The 17,775-nt window shown below is 43.1% G+C and overlaps 1 protein-coding gene across 1 annotated transcript; it reads left to right on the top strand.

The window, feature by feature from the left end:
* The first annotated feature begins 459 nt into the window (after nt 1-459).
* LOC136438309 (ranBP-type and C3HC4-type zinc finger-containing protein 1-like) lies at nt 460-17,735 on the top strand. The gene is made up of 16 exons (XM_066433071.1): nt 460-898; nt 1,378-1,549; nt 2,441-2,503; nt 3,432-3,491; nt 4,554-4,689; nt 5,095-5,188; nt 5,566-5,812; nt 6,149-6,387; nt 6,870-7,046; nt 8,457-8,752; nt 10,727-10,766; nt 11,412-11,572; nt 13,612-13,723; nt 14,108-14,386; nt 14,857-15,000; nt 15,267-17,735. Exons 1-16 carry the CDS (start codon nt 698-700, stop codon nt 15,345-15,347), a joined length of 2,502 nt encoding a protein of 833 aa, XP_066289168.1. The 5' UTR covers nt 460-697; the 3' UTR covers nt 15,348-17,735.
* The last annotated feature ends 40 nt before the right edge of the window (nt 17,736-17,775 follow it).

Genomic DNA, 17,775 nt, shown 5'->3' with positions numbered 1-17,775 from the left:
ACAAAGCTGTGAAACTGGAAACTGCCAACAGTCCGTGTGCCTTTCACTTTGTGCGGACAGGTGGAACTTTGGGACGGGTTTACGGACTTAATGGTGACGTGACACAGCTAGCAGTGGGTTTAGGCATCACTTGAAGTCTTGCAAATAAGAAAATTCTGTCTAAGCCAACATTTGAACTCTAAGTCACGAGTTATGATGTCATCTGGGAGGGGCATGACACACACAAACTTTCAAACGGTCCACACGACCATAGCCAGTGGTTTTTGACGCCTTAATGACTTTTCTAGGAAGTGAGAGTCCAAGAGTTAAAAGAGAAAGAATTTCGAGGTACTGAGTTCCAAATGTAATTTGTCTGTTCATTTTTCACTCTTCAATCACGAGCATTTTGCTGCACTCTTGATGACGTTCTCCGCTGTGAAGGGGAATCCCCCAAGTTATATCCTTATGCGCATGTATGCGCTATCTGGAAATCCCCCACACCTGGGACTTTTAGGACATACAGGGAAAGGGGAACACCAGATGAGGTAGCATGAAAACCTGCAACATCAAGAAAAGGTCAGGAAGAACTGTTTTCGCTTCCTGGTGGTGTACTGGAACTTAAGTTAAGGCACAGAAGGTATTGTGTCAAGGGACTTTGCAGAGGGGCAGGACCCCCCTCCCCAAGTTGGATGAGAAGTTTGGCTTGTGATCTTTTACCATGGCACAAGGAACCTTGCTGTCATCTGCCAGTGCCCAGGTGTACCAGAAAGATGGTTCGCCTGATTCGCAATGGACGAACGTTCTCGGCGCAGGGAAGGATCAGGCCGCGACGAGTCAGCTGTGCATCTACCGTGATCGTGAACACAGCGGACAGTTTAACCTGGTCATTCGGGAGGACAGGCCAGGTGGTCGCGGACAGGTGAGTGTTCCAGCTGGAAGCTTGAGAGCTGCAGAATTTTCCTTGCCATCTCTGATGGTAGCCGTATGTTCACAACGTTTGATGGTGTCACACAGATGATTCCAATGGATACACAGTTTGTAAAATTTACAATATATGTATAACATTAACTGGAAAATTTACTTTTAAACGTTTGCTGTTACTGAGTGTTAGACTAATTGTTGTATACCTTGGGCACTTTGGAGTAAGTTTTGCTTTCACTTTTGATAGCAAGAGTAACAAGGGATAGAGAATATGATGAATAGTAATGTTAACATGGACATATTCAAAACTGAGGTCAAACCTTTCATTACCTTGACTTAAATCTTCCTTAGAATAAGTTAGAGCCCAGAAGTTCAGTAATTGACTATATTTGGGACATGGGTATTGATACGTTTGCAAATTGTTTTAACCTCCTTGATCTAATTTTCTTTTATTCCCTCCATTTTTCCATGTTACAGATGATATTCAGCCTGCCTCTACATGGCCTCTCCTACAACAGGAAGGACCCCACACTGATAGAGCTGACGTTCCATGATGGCACCATGTATATTGCAAAATTCATTTCTGAAAAAAATGCCAACATTATGCACACAGTCATCTCTAACTTACTACATGAAGTCAAAAGAGCAGGTAGGAAGAGAGTACATATATTTTCATTAGCAAGAACTAAGTGTGTATATAGGTTAGGAACCCTACGTACAGTTTAAGCATAGATGATACTACAGTTGGGCTTAAGTACTTAAGTACGTAACACTGTGTGTTTAAGTCTAATTCTTTCTCACAAATACTGTGCTAAGCAGAGAATCGGTACGTACATACATACATTGTATAGAAATGCAACACAACAGTTTACTGTATTCCGCATCACCCGAGGTACGTATACGTACCATTTTTAAGTCTGACTGTCGTTGGTTTGACCAAGGAGGTTTAAACCTCCTTGGTTTGACTTGGTTGGGGAATCAAAGCCGCAACCTACCACATGGAAAGAGAGCACTCTACTACCCCTAGCCTATACTACTGTTGCAAAGTTGAAAGGTCACAGAAACAACTACTGAAACTAGCCCAGCCATGCCGACAGTCTGGTTTCAGAACTGGTCAGATGTGATTGTAAGGTTTATCACGACAGGTTTCCGTTTACCACACGTCACCCTAAGATTGAAAATGGACTAGTCCCAGGAAAAAACAAAGAAAGAAAGTCCAAGACGTCATTCACTGTCCAAAGGAAAGAAAAGAGAAGCCCTTTTATCTTCCTAATTTTCCATGTTAACTTGTTTTTAAGTACAATACTGTATTTTATCTCAGTTGTCTTACACTAGTGGGGACACTTTGGACCGTTTGCCCTTGTCATGGCTGCTGAAGTGTAACTGTACCATGAACTTTGACCTCCTATTCAGCCCACGCTATTGTGTTACACTGTTTTCTTATGGCACCTGCGCTAGTGGTGTGTTTACAGCTGTAAAAGTTCGCTGTTTTTCTAGTCTGTGTTCAATATAACATCAATGGGTGCGTCACACATTACAGGTGGAGGCAGTGCAGCAGCTTCACAACAGAAGGACAGAATAACCACCAAGCAGGCGTGGGCAGGTGGGCGGATATGTTTGTTTATGCAGATGATTTAGATATGCATGGAAAAGTAGAGCTGTGGATATCACATGGACTACATAATCTAAGAATTCAGCTTCTCTACTTAGAGTATACGTGTGCTGTGAAAAAATTAATGTACAATTGTATATGAAGTTGAAGGTTTCAAAATACAGTACTAAATATAGTTTACAATGCCTACAGTTTGTGTTCCTTAATTATATTCTTTCCAAAAATAGCAAGATCATTGTTCGGAAAACAATCAAACTAGAGCCAAAATTATGTGCAGCAATCCAATTTCTGGCACACAAAGTTGTCCTGCAGTATATTATTGTCATCTGAATTACTTGATATTGCTGTAGAAAGCAGGTAAACTAGAATATTTGGCTAATTTCTTCTTGTTGAAAAGGCTACCATTTGTGAACAATAGATATCGATAGTGTTGATTAATTTGGTTACTTAGAACCATGTTCTCCCAGCTTTGAATAAATGATGAGTTTGGTCTCTGTCATAATCCTGGTATTATTCCTGTACAAAGGGCAAGGCTATCAGTCAGGTGGTTATTTGTACCACATTGTTTTTGGCAATGCCTCAGGGGTGAGGCTGTATGTATGCAGGGCTCGAATTAAACCCCAAAACATTGGTCAACAGATTGAAAAGAACTTGCAGTTTATACAAGCTAGAATGATTTTGTAGAAATAAAAGATAAAGCAATTTAAGCCTTGTGTTCAAAACACACAAGGTATTCATCCTAAATGACATCTGGACTTGAAACTTTGCTGTGAAACTGGAAAGAAATGTATAACGTTAAGTATATAATTGATGTAAGAAAATAAAAGATAGTACCTACACATGAGTAGGTTAGGTACTGTACCATCTGCATTCTTTATCATACATTTTTGACATGCTCTTTCCTTCTATACTTTTACAGAAAAGGGAAAGTCGTTGACCCTGCCCACTCCAGGTAGATCACCTGAGGTGGAGGATGCTGGTGAGTTCTGTCTGTTTTTACTTTAGGACAGACATGTACAAATTACTTCTCTTCTTGTTTTTGTGAAATACATCTTGTACTGTTCAGGCTCATATTTTCCTCTATCATGACAATATGTTTCCTCATTTTAAGGTACATATTCCAGAAAATGACTATGTCTAATAGATTACTGATTTTGAGCAACTTGTTGCCAGGATATGTACACTGTCATGAATGGAAAAGGACTGTTTATTTATTTTCTGTTCTTATTAGAGCTGTGTACTGGTACAGTGTACCATACAGTACCGGGTACAATCAATTAGGTACAGGTCCAAAATACCTGACCCTGCTGTATCGGGTACTGGACCTGACTCAGGGGATGGCCACTTTGACAATAAAATTACTATGAAATTACCGTGGCAGTGCTCTAAAGCCACTCTAAAGCACAGAAAACACATTTGCATGGCTGGAGTCAAATTGTCATCTGTGTTTTCACAAAAATAATACCTAGCACAATCAAATATTATGTTTTTACCAGTTCAAACATGTTTTTGACCTTATTGAAAATTCTAGCATTTTCTGAACAAGTAGTTTAGGTACAGGTTCAGGTCTGGACCTGTACCTAAACCCGTGTACCTGTACCTAAAACTTTTTTAGGTACACAGCTCTAGTTCTTATTGAAGACAGCTCGTTGATTTTTTATTGTTTACTTGCATAATGACTGAAAAGTTTCACATACAATATATATTTATCCTCTTCTTTCATTCTGATCATCCCCATGAAAATGGGATTATTAACAGTCTGTTGCATGTGTAATTGCATAACCGGTATAAATATCGATAAAGGAAATTAAAGGATGAGGCAAAACTTTGTTCTCTGGCTTGTATCATTCACAATGTCCCATCTTAGTGAATTTGTCATCTCAGGTTTCTGTAGTCATACATCAGTCTTGGTCAGTGCTGTTGAATATGATTATCCTATCTCTCCAAAAGTGTTTACATCAAGTGCAATTGTCTTTGTTAGACTCAATCATAGCACCAACTGTAAACTTAACTGTTATGTTCTTGTCTTCCCCCACCCCAGAGGCCCTTGCTGTGTCCCTGATGAAGGCAGTAGAAGTAGGAGACAAGTCCTTCGCCATGGAGCTGGCCTCACAGCTGGCCAACCTCAAACCTGACCTGGAGGTCGCCGTTAGGAACAAAGATGGGCCCAGAATTAGGTCAGTCTTCGCAAAACCTGATGGTCTTTATTTGTATCTATGTGTAGTTATTCTTGCCTGCCTAGGCTAAATTCAGTACTTTTACTATTACATGAAAGACTAAAGGTAAAGTATCATTACTTGTAGTGTTGCTAGTGAACAATGGACAAGCCACCATGGACAAACAAAGTTTTGTAGACCCCCTTTCTACTACTACATGTAGTACTAGATGGTGATCGCTGAGCAACTGTTGAGTAACCAAACTTGGATTTGTGTGACCCTCGATGTCATGATTAGAATTTGGTATGCAAGGTAAAAGTATGATTCAAAAGACAACAAAACATTAGTCTAAGAATTCTTGGTATATGAGAACACCATTGTCTTCAGGTTGTCCTTTCTTACTTACCGTATTTCCTTTATCTTCAGATTAAGAGTTTCCATAGAAGACAAGGACATGTGTGGAGGACAGTACATGATGGACGTTCACCCATCAAATACCATATACACACTAAAAAGGATGGTGAGTCATCTGAGAAATGAATTCCGTATTGAAAGTTTGCGAACATCCTAGACCATTGAACATGTATGTACAATATACGCAGTCTGTTACACACTAAAAAGGATGGTGAGTCTTGCCACTTCCTACACTTTACTTTTTACTGGAATCATTCTAGTAATATGGTTTGTTACTTTGTGTGGATGAAGTCAGAAACACTGGTCAGTTAGACTATTGGAAAGTTTCAATCCAGGTCTGTTTCTGCTAATCGATTGTTTCCCCAGGTCCTGGAAAGGCTGAAGTTCTCGATCCCCATGGAGAGGTGGGTGATACAGAAGTGACTGTGCCAGGGTTAGGTTAATTGATTAATTACTCAATTGGTTAATTGGTTGTTTCCCCAGGTGCTGGAGAGGTTGAAGTTCCCGATCCCCGTGCAGCGGTGGGTGATACAGAAGCGTCTGTGCCAGGATGAGTGGACGCTGGCGAAGTGCGGCGTGAGGGGGTCCGGGCACACCGCGTACCTGTACCTGCTCACCGCCATGTCCGCAGGCTTGGACCGCAACGACCTCGAGCCGCTGGAGGGCGCGGTGGGAGGGGAGGCGTCCCCCCAGGGGGCAGTGGGTGGAGCAGCTCTGCAACCGTCACTCGGTAAAGCCTGTTTGTAATAAAGTTGATAGAAATTCTGTGAGTTTGTATTTCAATTCTTTAAAAGATTTTTCATAGCTTGGTACAAGCTTTTAACATTCTTTGATCAAGGTTAATTTTTTCTGCTCCCTCAGGGCTGTAAGGACTGTGCTGGAGCTGCCTGAAAAAGAAAACTACAAAATCCTATTATCTTGTATTTACTTGATGAAACTGTTCTTTGATCAAGTTAGAGGAATGACGCAATATTGATTCCTTTGCACATCCTGTTCACAAAAATCAACAAACTAAGTTGAATTAACAAACTAAAATGAAATTTTAAACTTTGTCTTCCCTCATCAGAAGGGCCAACCAGCATTCCTCCGGCTCGGAGACCGGTTACCCCGGTAACGGTTGCCCCGACAACACCTGCCCCGCCCAGGATGGGCATTGCTGACACAGTAGCAGCGGTGAATGCAGTGTTGGACCCACAGGTGGCGGCACAGCCACAACAACAGCAGCAACAACAACGACTACAAGGGGCCGCAGCACAACAACAACAGCGACTGCAAGCTGCAGCCAAGGCTCCCTCTGCTGCACAGGTAAAAATACTGACTTTTGGATACATTTCAACATAAAAATGTTGGGTAATTTACTGAGAGCTCTCTTTTTTGCTCACGAACTGTCAAAAGTAGAAGAAATATACCCTTACAGTGTTGTATGGTTCAGTACATACAGCATTTAAAGACATTAGAAAATTGCTATATTGAACTCCTCAAACTTATTGAACTTTTTAACCCCTCGGTAGTCCTTTGCTTTGATCTTTAAGAAGATCCACGCCTTGAGCTTGTGAATAAGTCCACCACTTCCTGAAAGAGTCATACACCATGGTGTGCAATGGGTCATATCTTTCCTTGCTTTGTTTGCTACAGACTGAGGCATTGTTTTACATCATGATACTTATTCAGATCATAATAACCGTGCTGTATGCTGGTCCTACTGTACTTGGTGGCAACAAGAGTTCCACTTTACGACAGTTCTAGGAAAAGGCAAATTTTTAACCGTGCTGTACCCCCTATTCCAGGCAATGGGCTGGTCCTGCCCTGCATGTACATACGTTAACCAGCCGACACGGCCTGGCTGTGAGATCTGCGGCACGCCGCGGCCCGAGGACTACCGGGTACCGGAGAACTACATCCCGGACGAGGAGGAGAGAGAGCGGCTCCGTAAGGAACAGCAGGCTGAAGAGATGTACAGAGAGGTGAGTTCGACAGGTGTACACAAATTAAGACGTTTAAAGGAGCCTAAAGCAATTTCAGCGCGTTGGAAGTCAGATTTTCACATTCAATTTTCTAGTCCCTACACAGTAGGTTTGAATAACACTATCCCATTGCATATGGACCTTCATGGAGCAAAGATGCGATGTCGTTGTGTGGTGAGAACACATTGAAAATCTAGGTGCTGTTTTTTTATGGTCCCAATATATCAAGGACTCCCCGTGCGGCTTGTTATTGTGCTCGTTTTAAAAGCCCAAAGTATGAAATCATGGTAGAAATGTGCAAATATCCAATATGATCAAGTAAATGTGCATATCATACAGATTGCCATATCCAGAATATTTTAAGGTTCTGCAATTGCTTTGGGCTCCTTTAAGGGATATTACAGTGATTATATTTACAGCCTCCAAAGTGCAAACTAGTGGCTTTGTGACCATAGGAACTCATGACTCAGGTAACAGCTTTAGGCCTGATCAATTTGATTCGTTGGTTCCTATTGAAAAGATAACACTGAACGTAAAGGTCAACATGAAAACAGAGTCTGATGGGAAAGTCTGTACCTTCTCATATTTATTTACACACAGTTTCAGGGAGTGAGTTTTCAGATGAGAGGGTAGTCAGCTGCAAGTTTACCCTGGTGCCTTTGCATTTTGTCTTGTCCTCTTGCTACAATTTTGTGTGATCAAAAAGTTATGAATCAAATATTTCAAAAACAAGATATTCTTAAATAGTCTGGAGACTAGGGTCCTGAGGGTCCTACCCACACAATAAGATGTATTTTTAGCCCTGTGGTAGGTAGCCTGGAGATAAGGCTCCTCAGGCTCCTGCTCCCACAGTAATGTGTATTAGTAGGTAGCCTGGAGACCAGGCTCTTGAGGCTCCTGCTCCCACAGTAATGTGTATTAGTAGGTAGCCTGGAGACCAGGCTCCTGAAGCTCCTGCCCCACAGTAACCTGCTGGTTATAGTATGTAGGCTCCTCAAGCACCTGCTCCCACAGTAATGTGTATTAGTATGTAGCCTGGAGACCAGGCTCCTGAAGCTCCTGCCCCACAGTAACCTGCTGGTTATAGTATGTAGGCTCCTCAAGCACCTGCTCCCACAGTAATGTGTATTAATATGCAGCCCAGAGATCAGGCTCCTGAGGCTCCTGCCCCACAGTAACCTGCTGGTTATAGTATGTAGGCTCCTCAAGCACCTGCTCCGACAGTAATGTGTATTAGTATGTAGCCCAGAGATCAGGCTCCTGAGGCTCCTGCCCCCACAGTAACCTGCTGGTTATAGTATGTAGGCTCCTCAAGCACCTGCTCCCACAGTAATGTGTATTAATATGCAGCCCAGAGATCAGGCTCCTGAGGCTCCTGCCCCACAGTAACCTGTTGTCTCCCCCGTATAGGAGGCGTTGGGTGGAGAGGACAGTTTACAGTGGGGGCAGGAGGAGGAGCAGGGCCCTGCTGCCAGACTACAGCCCGCCGACAGGCAGCCTCAGGGCCCTGCTGCCAGACTACAGCCCACTGACAGGCAGCCTCAGGGCCCTGCTGCCAGACTACAGCCCGCTGACAGGCAGCCTCAGGGCCCTGCTGCCAGACTACAGCCCGCTGACAGGCAGCCTCAGGGCCCTGCTGCCAGACTACAGCCTCATGTACCTGTAGAAGTCGCTTACGACGAGCCAGACGAAGATGAGAGTTTGTAGTGGCGAGAGGAATTTGTCTGTCATAAGCAGAATATGATAAAAATTCCCTCAGACAGTAACTGTACACTGAAACTGTACACTGAAACAGACAACCTTCATCCTCATCATCGCGTTTACACTGGCAACAGACAACCTAACAAGCCCATAGACGTTGCGTTTGACAAACCAGACAAAGACTAGAGTTTGTAAAGCCAAGCCGATTCATTAACTTGCTTCCTGGACATTTGCGATGAGGCCTTATGGATTTGAAGAAGAATACAGCTTTTATTCTGTTAATTCACTGTTCACTTATTGATAATACATATGCTGCGACAGAAAGAGGCAGGCTCACATACATGTACCTTACGTTGTTTGTAATGAGCCAGATGGAGTTGGGAGTTTAGAAAGCCAAGAAATTTTGGTTACAGTACTTGGGTCTTGGACATTTGTGGTGGGGCCTATTTAGAAGAACAAGATTGAAGAACTCATCTGACATGAGCAGAATTTCATTCTGTAAATTCACTGTTCACTTATTGTATTATATTATCATTATGAGAAATATGCTGCAATTTAATATGCAGCCTGACACCCCTGTAGAAATTGCTTATTATGAACCAGACGAAGATGAGAGTCTATAGCAGGGCTGTCTCCATGCAGCATTTAATTTTATTCCGTCCCACTCATTGTTTGGGAGCCAATGTGTTGAATTTTCCTTGTTAAATTCGTCATTTTAAGCTTAGGAAGATACATTCTCATGTCAAGTCATAAGTTTTGGGATGGACAAGGGAAAAAAAAATTCCATCCCAACAAGAAAATTTCCGTCCAGGGATGGAGGGACAGGTCCTGGAGACAGCCCTGGTCGGCTAGTGGGGCAAAAATTTGTGAATTCGTAAGCCATAAGCAGAATTAGAATCTGATGAAAATCTGACGATCTTCCCTGTTAAGGTGGTGGGAAACCAAGTACTAAGTTCCTCTTGTTGCATATGATAAATCAGACTCTGAAAGACAAAAGCTCATTCTAAGCTTAGTAGAGAATGTGCTCATATTTCATATGTAAACCGAATGCTTATAAAACATTCACCATGCACTGAACACAAAAGCTTTATGCTTGAAGGTAGCTATTAGCCAAACGTCAAGCATTAGCAACAAGATTCAGTCAGATAACCATATGACAGATGCTGGGCAGACATACCGTTATTTAGGCAAATTGCAGAATGTATTCTTTCACCACTATGATGTATTTGACATAGATTCTTAACTTTGCTGTCTCTGGGTTTCATGATTTAGTAAGAAACTCCTTTCGTTAAGGAAGGAATGCCCTCTAAGTTTGATTGAGATGAACTGAATATGTAATTTTTTTTATTGCTGTTAGTGATTTGATGCACTGTTGCAAAAAGATAAGTTCCTGCATCAGACAGACTTACCGGTAAGAATAAAAACACTTGAGTTTCAATACACTGAAAATGCCTTGTTGTTTTTGTCTGTTCAGTAGTGATGGATAATACACATTTCTTCAGAGAAATTGTTGAAGGAACTGATGTTCACTCTTTTCCAGAAAGGATTGAAACATGTTCGTCACTGTCATGGTGGGTAGTTGTTATAAAACGTATTCCTAACTGGACTGAATAGTATATAAGATAATCCTGTGCAGCTAGAATTGTGGCCTAAGGCAGTTTCTTAGTCGAAAATGCCTCATTGTTTTTGTTCAAAACATACTCCTAATGTAACTGGATTGAATGAGAACTCTTTATGCTTCAGTTCCATCGGACCTTGGATCATCCTGTCCAGCTAGAATTGTGGTCTAAGGCATTTGGCAACTCAGTTGTCCAATTCACCAATCCCAGCTGTCAATCACAATCAGCAGTAGGAGAGTAGCCATGAATAGCTGTCCTTGGTAGGCACTAATAGGGCTGAGAATGACAGAAGAAGAAAGTAGCGACAAGCCTTTACTTGCTATTAATGATACAAAACCAAGCAAATGCTGTCCACACCAGTGCCGAGTTCAGAACAGAGAAGAGCGACTGTGGTAGAGGTGTCAGCTACCTTTAGTCACCTATAGCTAATTTAGGGCACACTGATTTGTTTCCTTGGTTCTCTGACATTCTTAAAGTAAAAATTTAGCTAAAGGACATCATGAAGACAGGGCTGGGGGAAAAACTTGCACCTGGCTATATTCACTCCCTGAAACTCTGTGTACAAGACAAGGTGCAGACTTTCCCTATGACCACTGGATGTTTTGATGTTGATCTTTCAGCTAAGCACAATCTAAGAGCTGATAACCAATAGATTAAATTGGCTAGGTCTATCAGTAATTAAAAGGCAGTCTTGTGGTTAAGGTTCTAGGTTCAAATTCCTAGCAGGCCTCAAATGTTGGGCCCTTGGGAAAAGCAATTTACACCCACTACCTCTCTTGTCAGGTGAAGATGAGTACCTAGCTTTGGTTTGGAACGCCCTGTTGGATGGGACATTAAGCTGGAGGTCGCATGTTTGAGGAGAGCCACACCTCGAGTACATTAAAGAACCCACCACACTTATCGAAAAGAATAGGGGTTCATCCCTGGTGTGAGTGGATCAAAACCTTACAGTCCGGTCTTGCACAGTCTGTACCTACTGTGCAAAACTGGTGATAAAACGATTGTGCAGAATAAACAAGCAAAAAAAATCCCCTTTTCTCCGCAGGCGGAGTTGCGTCGTCGTGAGGCTAACCTGCAGGAGCTGATGCTGGCGGAGCAGCAGTTTCTTGTGCCCAACACGCTGGAGTTCGAGTGCGCCATCTGCTTCATGGACGTGGACCCGGGGGAGGGAGTTGTGCTTAGGGACTGTCTACACTCCTTCTGCAGGTGAGTTGTGTGTGTGTGTGTGTGTCTGCAGGTGAGTTGTGTGTGTGTGTGTGTGTGTCTGCAGGTGAGTTGTGTGTGTGTGTGTCTGCAGGTGAGTTGTGTGTGTGTGTGTCTGCAGGTGAGTTGTGTGTGTGTGTGTCTGCAGGTGAGTTGTGTGTGTGTGTGTGTGTGTGTGTGTGTGTGTGTGTGTGTGTGTGTGTGTGTGTGTGTGTCTGCAGGTGAGTTGTGTGAGTGTGTGTGTGTGTGTGTGTGTGTGTGTGTGTGTGTGTCTGCAGGTGAGTTGTGTGTGTGTGTGTGTGTGTCTGCAGGTGAGTTGTGTGTGTGTGTGTGTGTGTGTGTGTCTGTGTGTGTGTGTGTCTGCAGGTGAGTTTGAGTGCGCCATCTGCTTCATGGACGTGGAGCCGGGGGAGGGCGTCGTGCTCAGGGACTGTCTGCACTCCTTCTGCAGGTGAGTTGTGTGTGTGTGTGTGTGTGTGTGTGTGTGCGTGTGTGTGTGTGTGCGTGCGTGTGTGCGTGTGCGTGTGTGTGTGTGTGTGTGTGTGTGTGTCTGCAGGTGAGTTGTGTGTGTATGTGTGTCTGCAGGTGAGTTGTGTGTGTGTGTGTGTGTGAGTGTGTGTGAGTGTGTGTGTGTGCGTGTGTGTGTGCGTGTGTGTGTGTGTGTGTGTGTGTGTGTGTGTCTGCAGGTGAGTTGTGTGTGTGTGTGTGTCTGCAGGTGAGTTGTGTGTGTGAGTGTGTGTGTGTGTGTGTGTGTGTGTGTGTGTGTGTGTGTGTGTGTGTCTGCAGGTGAGTTGTGTGAGTGTGTGTGTGTGTGTGTGTGTGTGTGTGTGTGTGTGTCTGCAGGTGAGGTGTGTGTGTGTGTGTGTGTGTGTCTGCAGGTGAGTTGTGTGTGTGTGTGTGTGTGTGTGTGTGTGTGTGTGTGTGTGTGTCTGCAGGTGAGTTGTGTGTGTGTGTGTGTGTGTGTGTGTGTGTGTGTGTGTCTGCAGGTGAGTTGTGTGTGTGTGTGTGTGTGTGTGTGTGTGTGTGTGTGTGTGTGTGTGTATGTGTGTGTGTGTGTGTGTGTGTCTGCAGGTGAGTTGTGTGTGTGTGTGTGTGTGTGTGTCTGCAGGTGAGTTGTGTGTGTGTGTGTGTCTGCAGGTGAGTTGTGTGTGTGTGTGTGTGAGTGTGTGTGTTTGTGTGTCTGCAGGTGAGTTGTGTGTGTGTGTGTGTCTGCAGGTGAGTTGTGTGTGTGTGTGTGTCTGCAGGTGAGTTGTGTGTGTGTGTCTGTGTGTGTGTGTGTCTGCAGGTGAGTTCGAGTGTGCCATCTGCTTCATGGACGTGGAGCCGGGGGAGGGCGTCGTGCTCAGGGACTGTCTACACTCCTTCTGCAGGTGGGGTAGATAAACAAGTGCTTTTATAGTTTTCCATAAAAATTATGGACACGTAGATTTCCTTTCAGAATGACAGTCATCCTCATTTGTGATTTGGGCCTTTTTCTAGTGAAAAAGTCCCAAATTTCTAGTCCCAAATTTCTAGTCCCAAATTTCTAGTCCCAAATTTCTAGTCCCAAATTTCTAGTCCCAAATTTCTAGTCCCAAATTTCTAGTCCCAAATTTCTAGTCCCAAATTTCTAGTCCCAAATTTCTAGTCCCAAATTTCTAGTCCCAAATTTCCCTTTTCTAGTGAAAAAGTCCCAAATTTCTTGAAACATGGACAAGGACTCATGAGATACCTGCTGAGGAGGGTTGGAGTAACATGGAGGGTTAGGGTTGTGTATGTGTTTTATAAAAATTGTATGACATGTTGCTGTGTCCCACTCAGGGAGTGTCTTCGTCAGCACATAGTCCAGTGCGAGGAGGGTTCAGGCTAGAGCTAGTGTTGTGTGTGTGTCTTTTGTCTGTGTTATATACCATATGTTTATGTGTCCTACACAGAGAATGCCTGAGGCAGCACATAGTCCAGTGCGAGGAGGTTTAAGCTAGAGCTAGTGTTGTGTGTGTGTGTGTGTGTGTGTGCTTGTGTCTGTGTTAAATACTGTACGTTGCCACGTCTGTCCCACACAGGGAGTGTCTCCGGCAGCACATAGTCCAGTGCGAGGAGGCGGATGTGAAATGTCCCTTCGTCGACGACGACTACTCCTGCCCCGCCATGCTGCAGGACAGAGAGATCAGGGCGGTGAGTTTTCGATGTTCACAATAGAAAGTTTATTTGTGCCTGAAGGCTATTTGCAAGTACAAACATAGGAGACATGCATGTAACAATGGACAGTTTTTGACAGTGTGGTAACAAAGAAACTACTCAGGACTAGTACTACTATTGGCTATATCTAGATAAGTTGGATTTGACCAAACGAAGCCAGGCACCTATTTGAACCCCTGGGTGGAATGAGAAAAGTTGTGTAAAGTGCCTTTCCCATGGGCACAATGTCAGTGGCATATATGTTGGAGGAGTCAAACCCAGGACCTCTGGGTTCTGGGCTAAACACTCTAACCATTACGCCAACACAACGCCACATTCAATCAATTCAAATAAACAAACCTCTCCCTCCGTCTCCTCCAGTTACTGAGTCCCGACGAGTACCAGCGGTACCAGGAGCGCGGGCTGGCCATTGCGGAGGGCCAGGCGCGCGACGCCTTCCACTGCAAGACGGCCGACTGCCGCGGCTTCTGCTTCTACGAGGACCTGAGCAACGACTTCTTCTGCCCCGTCTGCGGGAAGCGGAACTGCCTGACTTGTAAGGCGATCCACGAGAACATGACGTGTCGGGAGTACCAGGATGACCTTCGCAGACGGTCCCACAACGACGAGGCCGCGCAGCAGACCATGGCCATGCTGGAGGTCAGGTTTCTCTCATTTTATCTACCCAGGAACCACACGTCGCCATTGTGACAGTTTTCAAAGGGCTCTGCGCGCATACATGAATAAAACATACTATATAATTTGAATTGAAAAAGGTTCAAAGTAACTTTAGTACGATGATTGTAAAAGTACATTGAGATAATACCACATACGTTTGAAATGCGCTACATGAAACAACCAGAACAAATGTGTTGATGTTGTTTGTACAGAATATTTGAAAATGTGTTTTTTATTTTTTAGCTTCTTTTGTACAGAACACGGTGCATCCCGATGAGGCAATGCAATAGAGATAAAAAAAATGTGTACTATGTTATTTGTATAGAATATTTGAAGATGTATTTATATTTGTTTATTTTGCACATGCACTGAATAGAAAAATGTGTACTACATTATTCGTGCAGAATGATTGAATATTTGAAAATGTGTTTATTTTTGTTTATTTCCTACAGAACATGGTGCAGCAGGGTGAGGCGATGCACTGTCCGCAGTGCGACATCATCGTGCAGAAGAAGGAGGGCTGTGATTGGATACGCTGCTCGATGTGCCGCACCGAGATCTGCTGGGTCACCAAGGCCAGGAGATGGGGGCCAGCGGTGGGTTGGGTTCTGGGAATATAGAATATATAATTCAATTGGCGGTTGCTTCTGTCACAGCCCGCTTGAAAATCACAGCAGTTATTTTATAACATTGTATTGCGTCCACATATGTTTGTTTGTTTGTTTATTTTTATTTCACCAGGGGAAATGGTCAGAGTTCACAGTATTTATCACAGATGTCGATGACAATGGAAAATTCCGGTGAGTGAATTTTTTTTGTTTATTTATCATCATAATAATGTAAGTTGTGCCTCTCCCCCCAGGGCCCAGGGGACATCAGCGGAGGGTGCCGCTGCAGGGTGGGGGGGCAGAAGTGCCACCCGGAGTGCAGGAACTGTCACTGACACCACCACTGCAGACAAGACATCTTCTTTCTGCCGAAATGGTTTAACCACATCTGTGACTGACACCACCACTGTCGAATGTTTGGTGATGAACCGATTCCTGATCAGTGCCTCCAGTATGCATGAAGTCTATGGAACACAAACTCTCGTTGTGCAGGCTGTACCAAATCTATCCCCTTTGATGCAGAGCAATCCACTGCTTCTGTGACGTCACGTAACAGCCCATGGCAACCATCTGTGTGAATTCTGAAACAATCAGCTTGCAATCAATATGTTTGCATGCTTTAGCGGAATAAGGAGGGCTTGATTCTCGGCTGACAGATATTCACCGTCAAGCCTCTAATGTCCAATCAGTCAGAGAATGGCTTTGGAGAGTGATGTAGTTGATCCAGGGCTGTCTTCAGCTTTAAATTTTTTTCCATCAACTGTAATGATTTTAAGTTAGTCCATATTGACTGGATTATATGGATGGCATCCGCACATGCATCAATTTTCAACAATTTTTGTCCGGTTCAAAGAAAAGGAAGAAGAGTTTTTGACCATACAGTAAATCATACAGAGCAACTGCAAAATGATCAAATATATGCCGTAAATTGCAAAAATAAATATTGGGAAATGATAGTAATGTATTAGAATGAAACAGTCAATTACGTCAAAGATTGAATGAAAAAAGAAGATGTGAGGAAATGAAAATGATGAATCTTTTATGCGCTATACCATACTCTGTGTGGTCATTTGCTCAACATTCCTGGCCAGTAGATTTCATAAATTTTTTGGCCAAATTTTTTAAAACCCACATGCATCAGTTTTGAGGTTCCTATTGGATGTCATCCATATAATCATATCAACACGGCCTTAGCAATATCTTTATGCAGTCCATTCTTTTAGCTCACCCTGTCTCTTCTGGAGCTGCCCGCCAACAGAACATCAGGACGAAGTAGAATGATATCAAATATTTGTTGGACAACTTGTTCATCCAGAAGAACAGCATTAGACGTTTGAAAGACATTCTTCGTTTCACAAAGAAGAACGACATTAAGCTCGTCCGACAACTTGTTCAATCCAGGACGGTTGGCAACACCAAGGTGCATTCTGATTGAGGGTGAACCAGGAATTGGAAAGACAACTTTACAGAATGTATTTGTACAGGAAACAGGTCTGGAAGTGGCATAACATTTACCTGCTGATCCGACTCCGGCCGGTGAGAGAGGGGGAGACCATAGAGGAGATGGTGCTGGAATAGTGTGCTATCAAAACGATGATGCATATGATGATGCATATGAAATATACATACCCTATCAGAGCAACCCTACAGAATCCTGAGTGCTCTTCCTCCTAGATGGATCTGTTGATGAGGTGTATCCTGAAGCCAAACAGCAGCCAGCCAGTGTGATGTCAAAACAAGTGTAGGTGATGATAATGCGTACAATACACATACATGTATACCCTATGAGAGCAACCCTACAGAATCCTGTATTCTCTTCCTCCTATGGATATGATGAGGCGTGTCCTGAAGCCAGATGTCGGCCAGACAGGCCGTTCCCAAACTGCTATATGACGATGATGACATGGCAAAGAGTACTTCAAATTGAAGATGATGAAATTGCAGCCTGTAACCCTGCTGACCATAGGTGAAGAAGACTAGAAATGGGGAGTAGAATACTTCGACAGTTCTTTATAAAGTTGGACAAAAGAAAATAGATTGGTGTGGCCTAAGGCCATAATAGCGCTATAATTTGTAAGGTGAGATTGCTGAAAATTATTTGGAATTACTGTAAAGTGATAGTACTGGTAGCATTTAGATTACACCCCTAAACCTTTGGAACCATTCAGCTATCATGTGCCTTTTCCAGCTTCTGATACATAATATGTAAATGTAGCAGCATAGGGCCGGTTAGCAGCCACCTATGCATTATGTTGGAATTTTCAGTCGTCTGTTAAACAGTTTTGTTTTATTTGCCTGATTTAGTAGTGCCTGGAAATGATAAGAAAATGACAATATGCTATGCCACTGATTCTTGGGTGGAACTGACTTTCAAAAATTGTATTCAAAAATTATTTAAGTTATGTTGATCAGAGATTTTGTCATTTTTTGGATTATTGAAGTGAACGCCACTGAGGGTTTTCTATATCAAATTGTTTCAGCGAATGGTTTGATTAGAATTTATTTCACACCACAAAATATTAAAGCAGTGATCTTCAGTTTTTTACAATGCTACAAAAACGTTTACTTGTACATGTATTGAAATTATATTAAGGAACTTTTTATGATATAGGTGTATAAAATTGCATATGTATAAAAATATTTGTAAATGTGTAGGGAAATCTATGCCTGTTTGCATATGTCAATTGAAGCTACAATAATAAACATTCTGTTTCTAACTCGTACTTGCGTGTCTAGTGTAAAAATCTAAATAGAGTTCCACCC

The sequence above is a fragment of the Branchiostoma lanceolatum genome, chromosome 7 (genome assembly GCF_035083965.1).
Source record: "Branchiostoma lanceolatum isolate klBraLanc5 chromosome 7, klBraLanc5.hap2, whole genome shotgun sequence".
NCBI classification, from domain to species: domain Eukaryota; kingdom Metazoa; phylum Chordata; class Leptocardii; order Amphioxiformes; family Branchiostomatidae; genus Branchiostoma; species Branchiostoma lanceolatum.
This window is presented reverse-complemented; position numbering and strand designations above follow the sequence as displayed.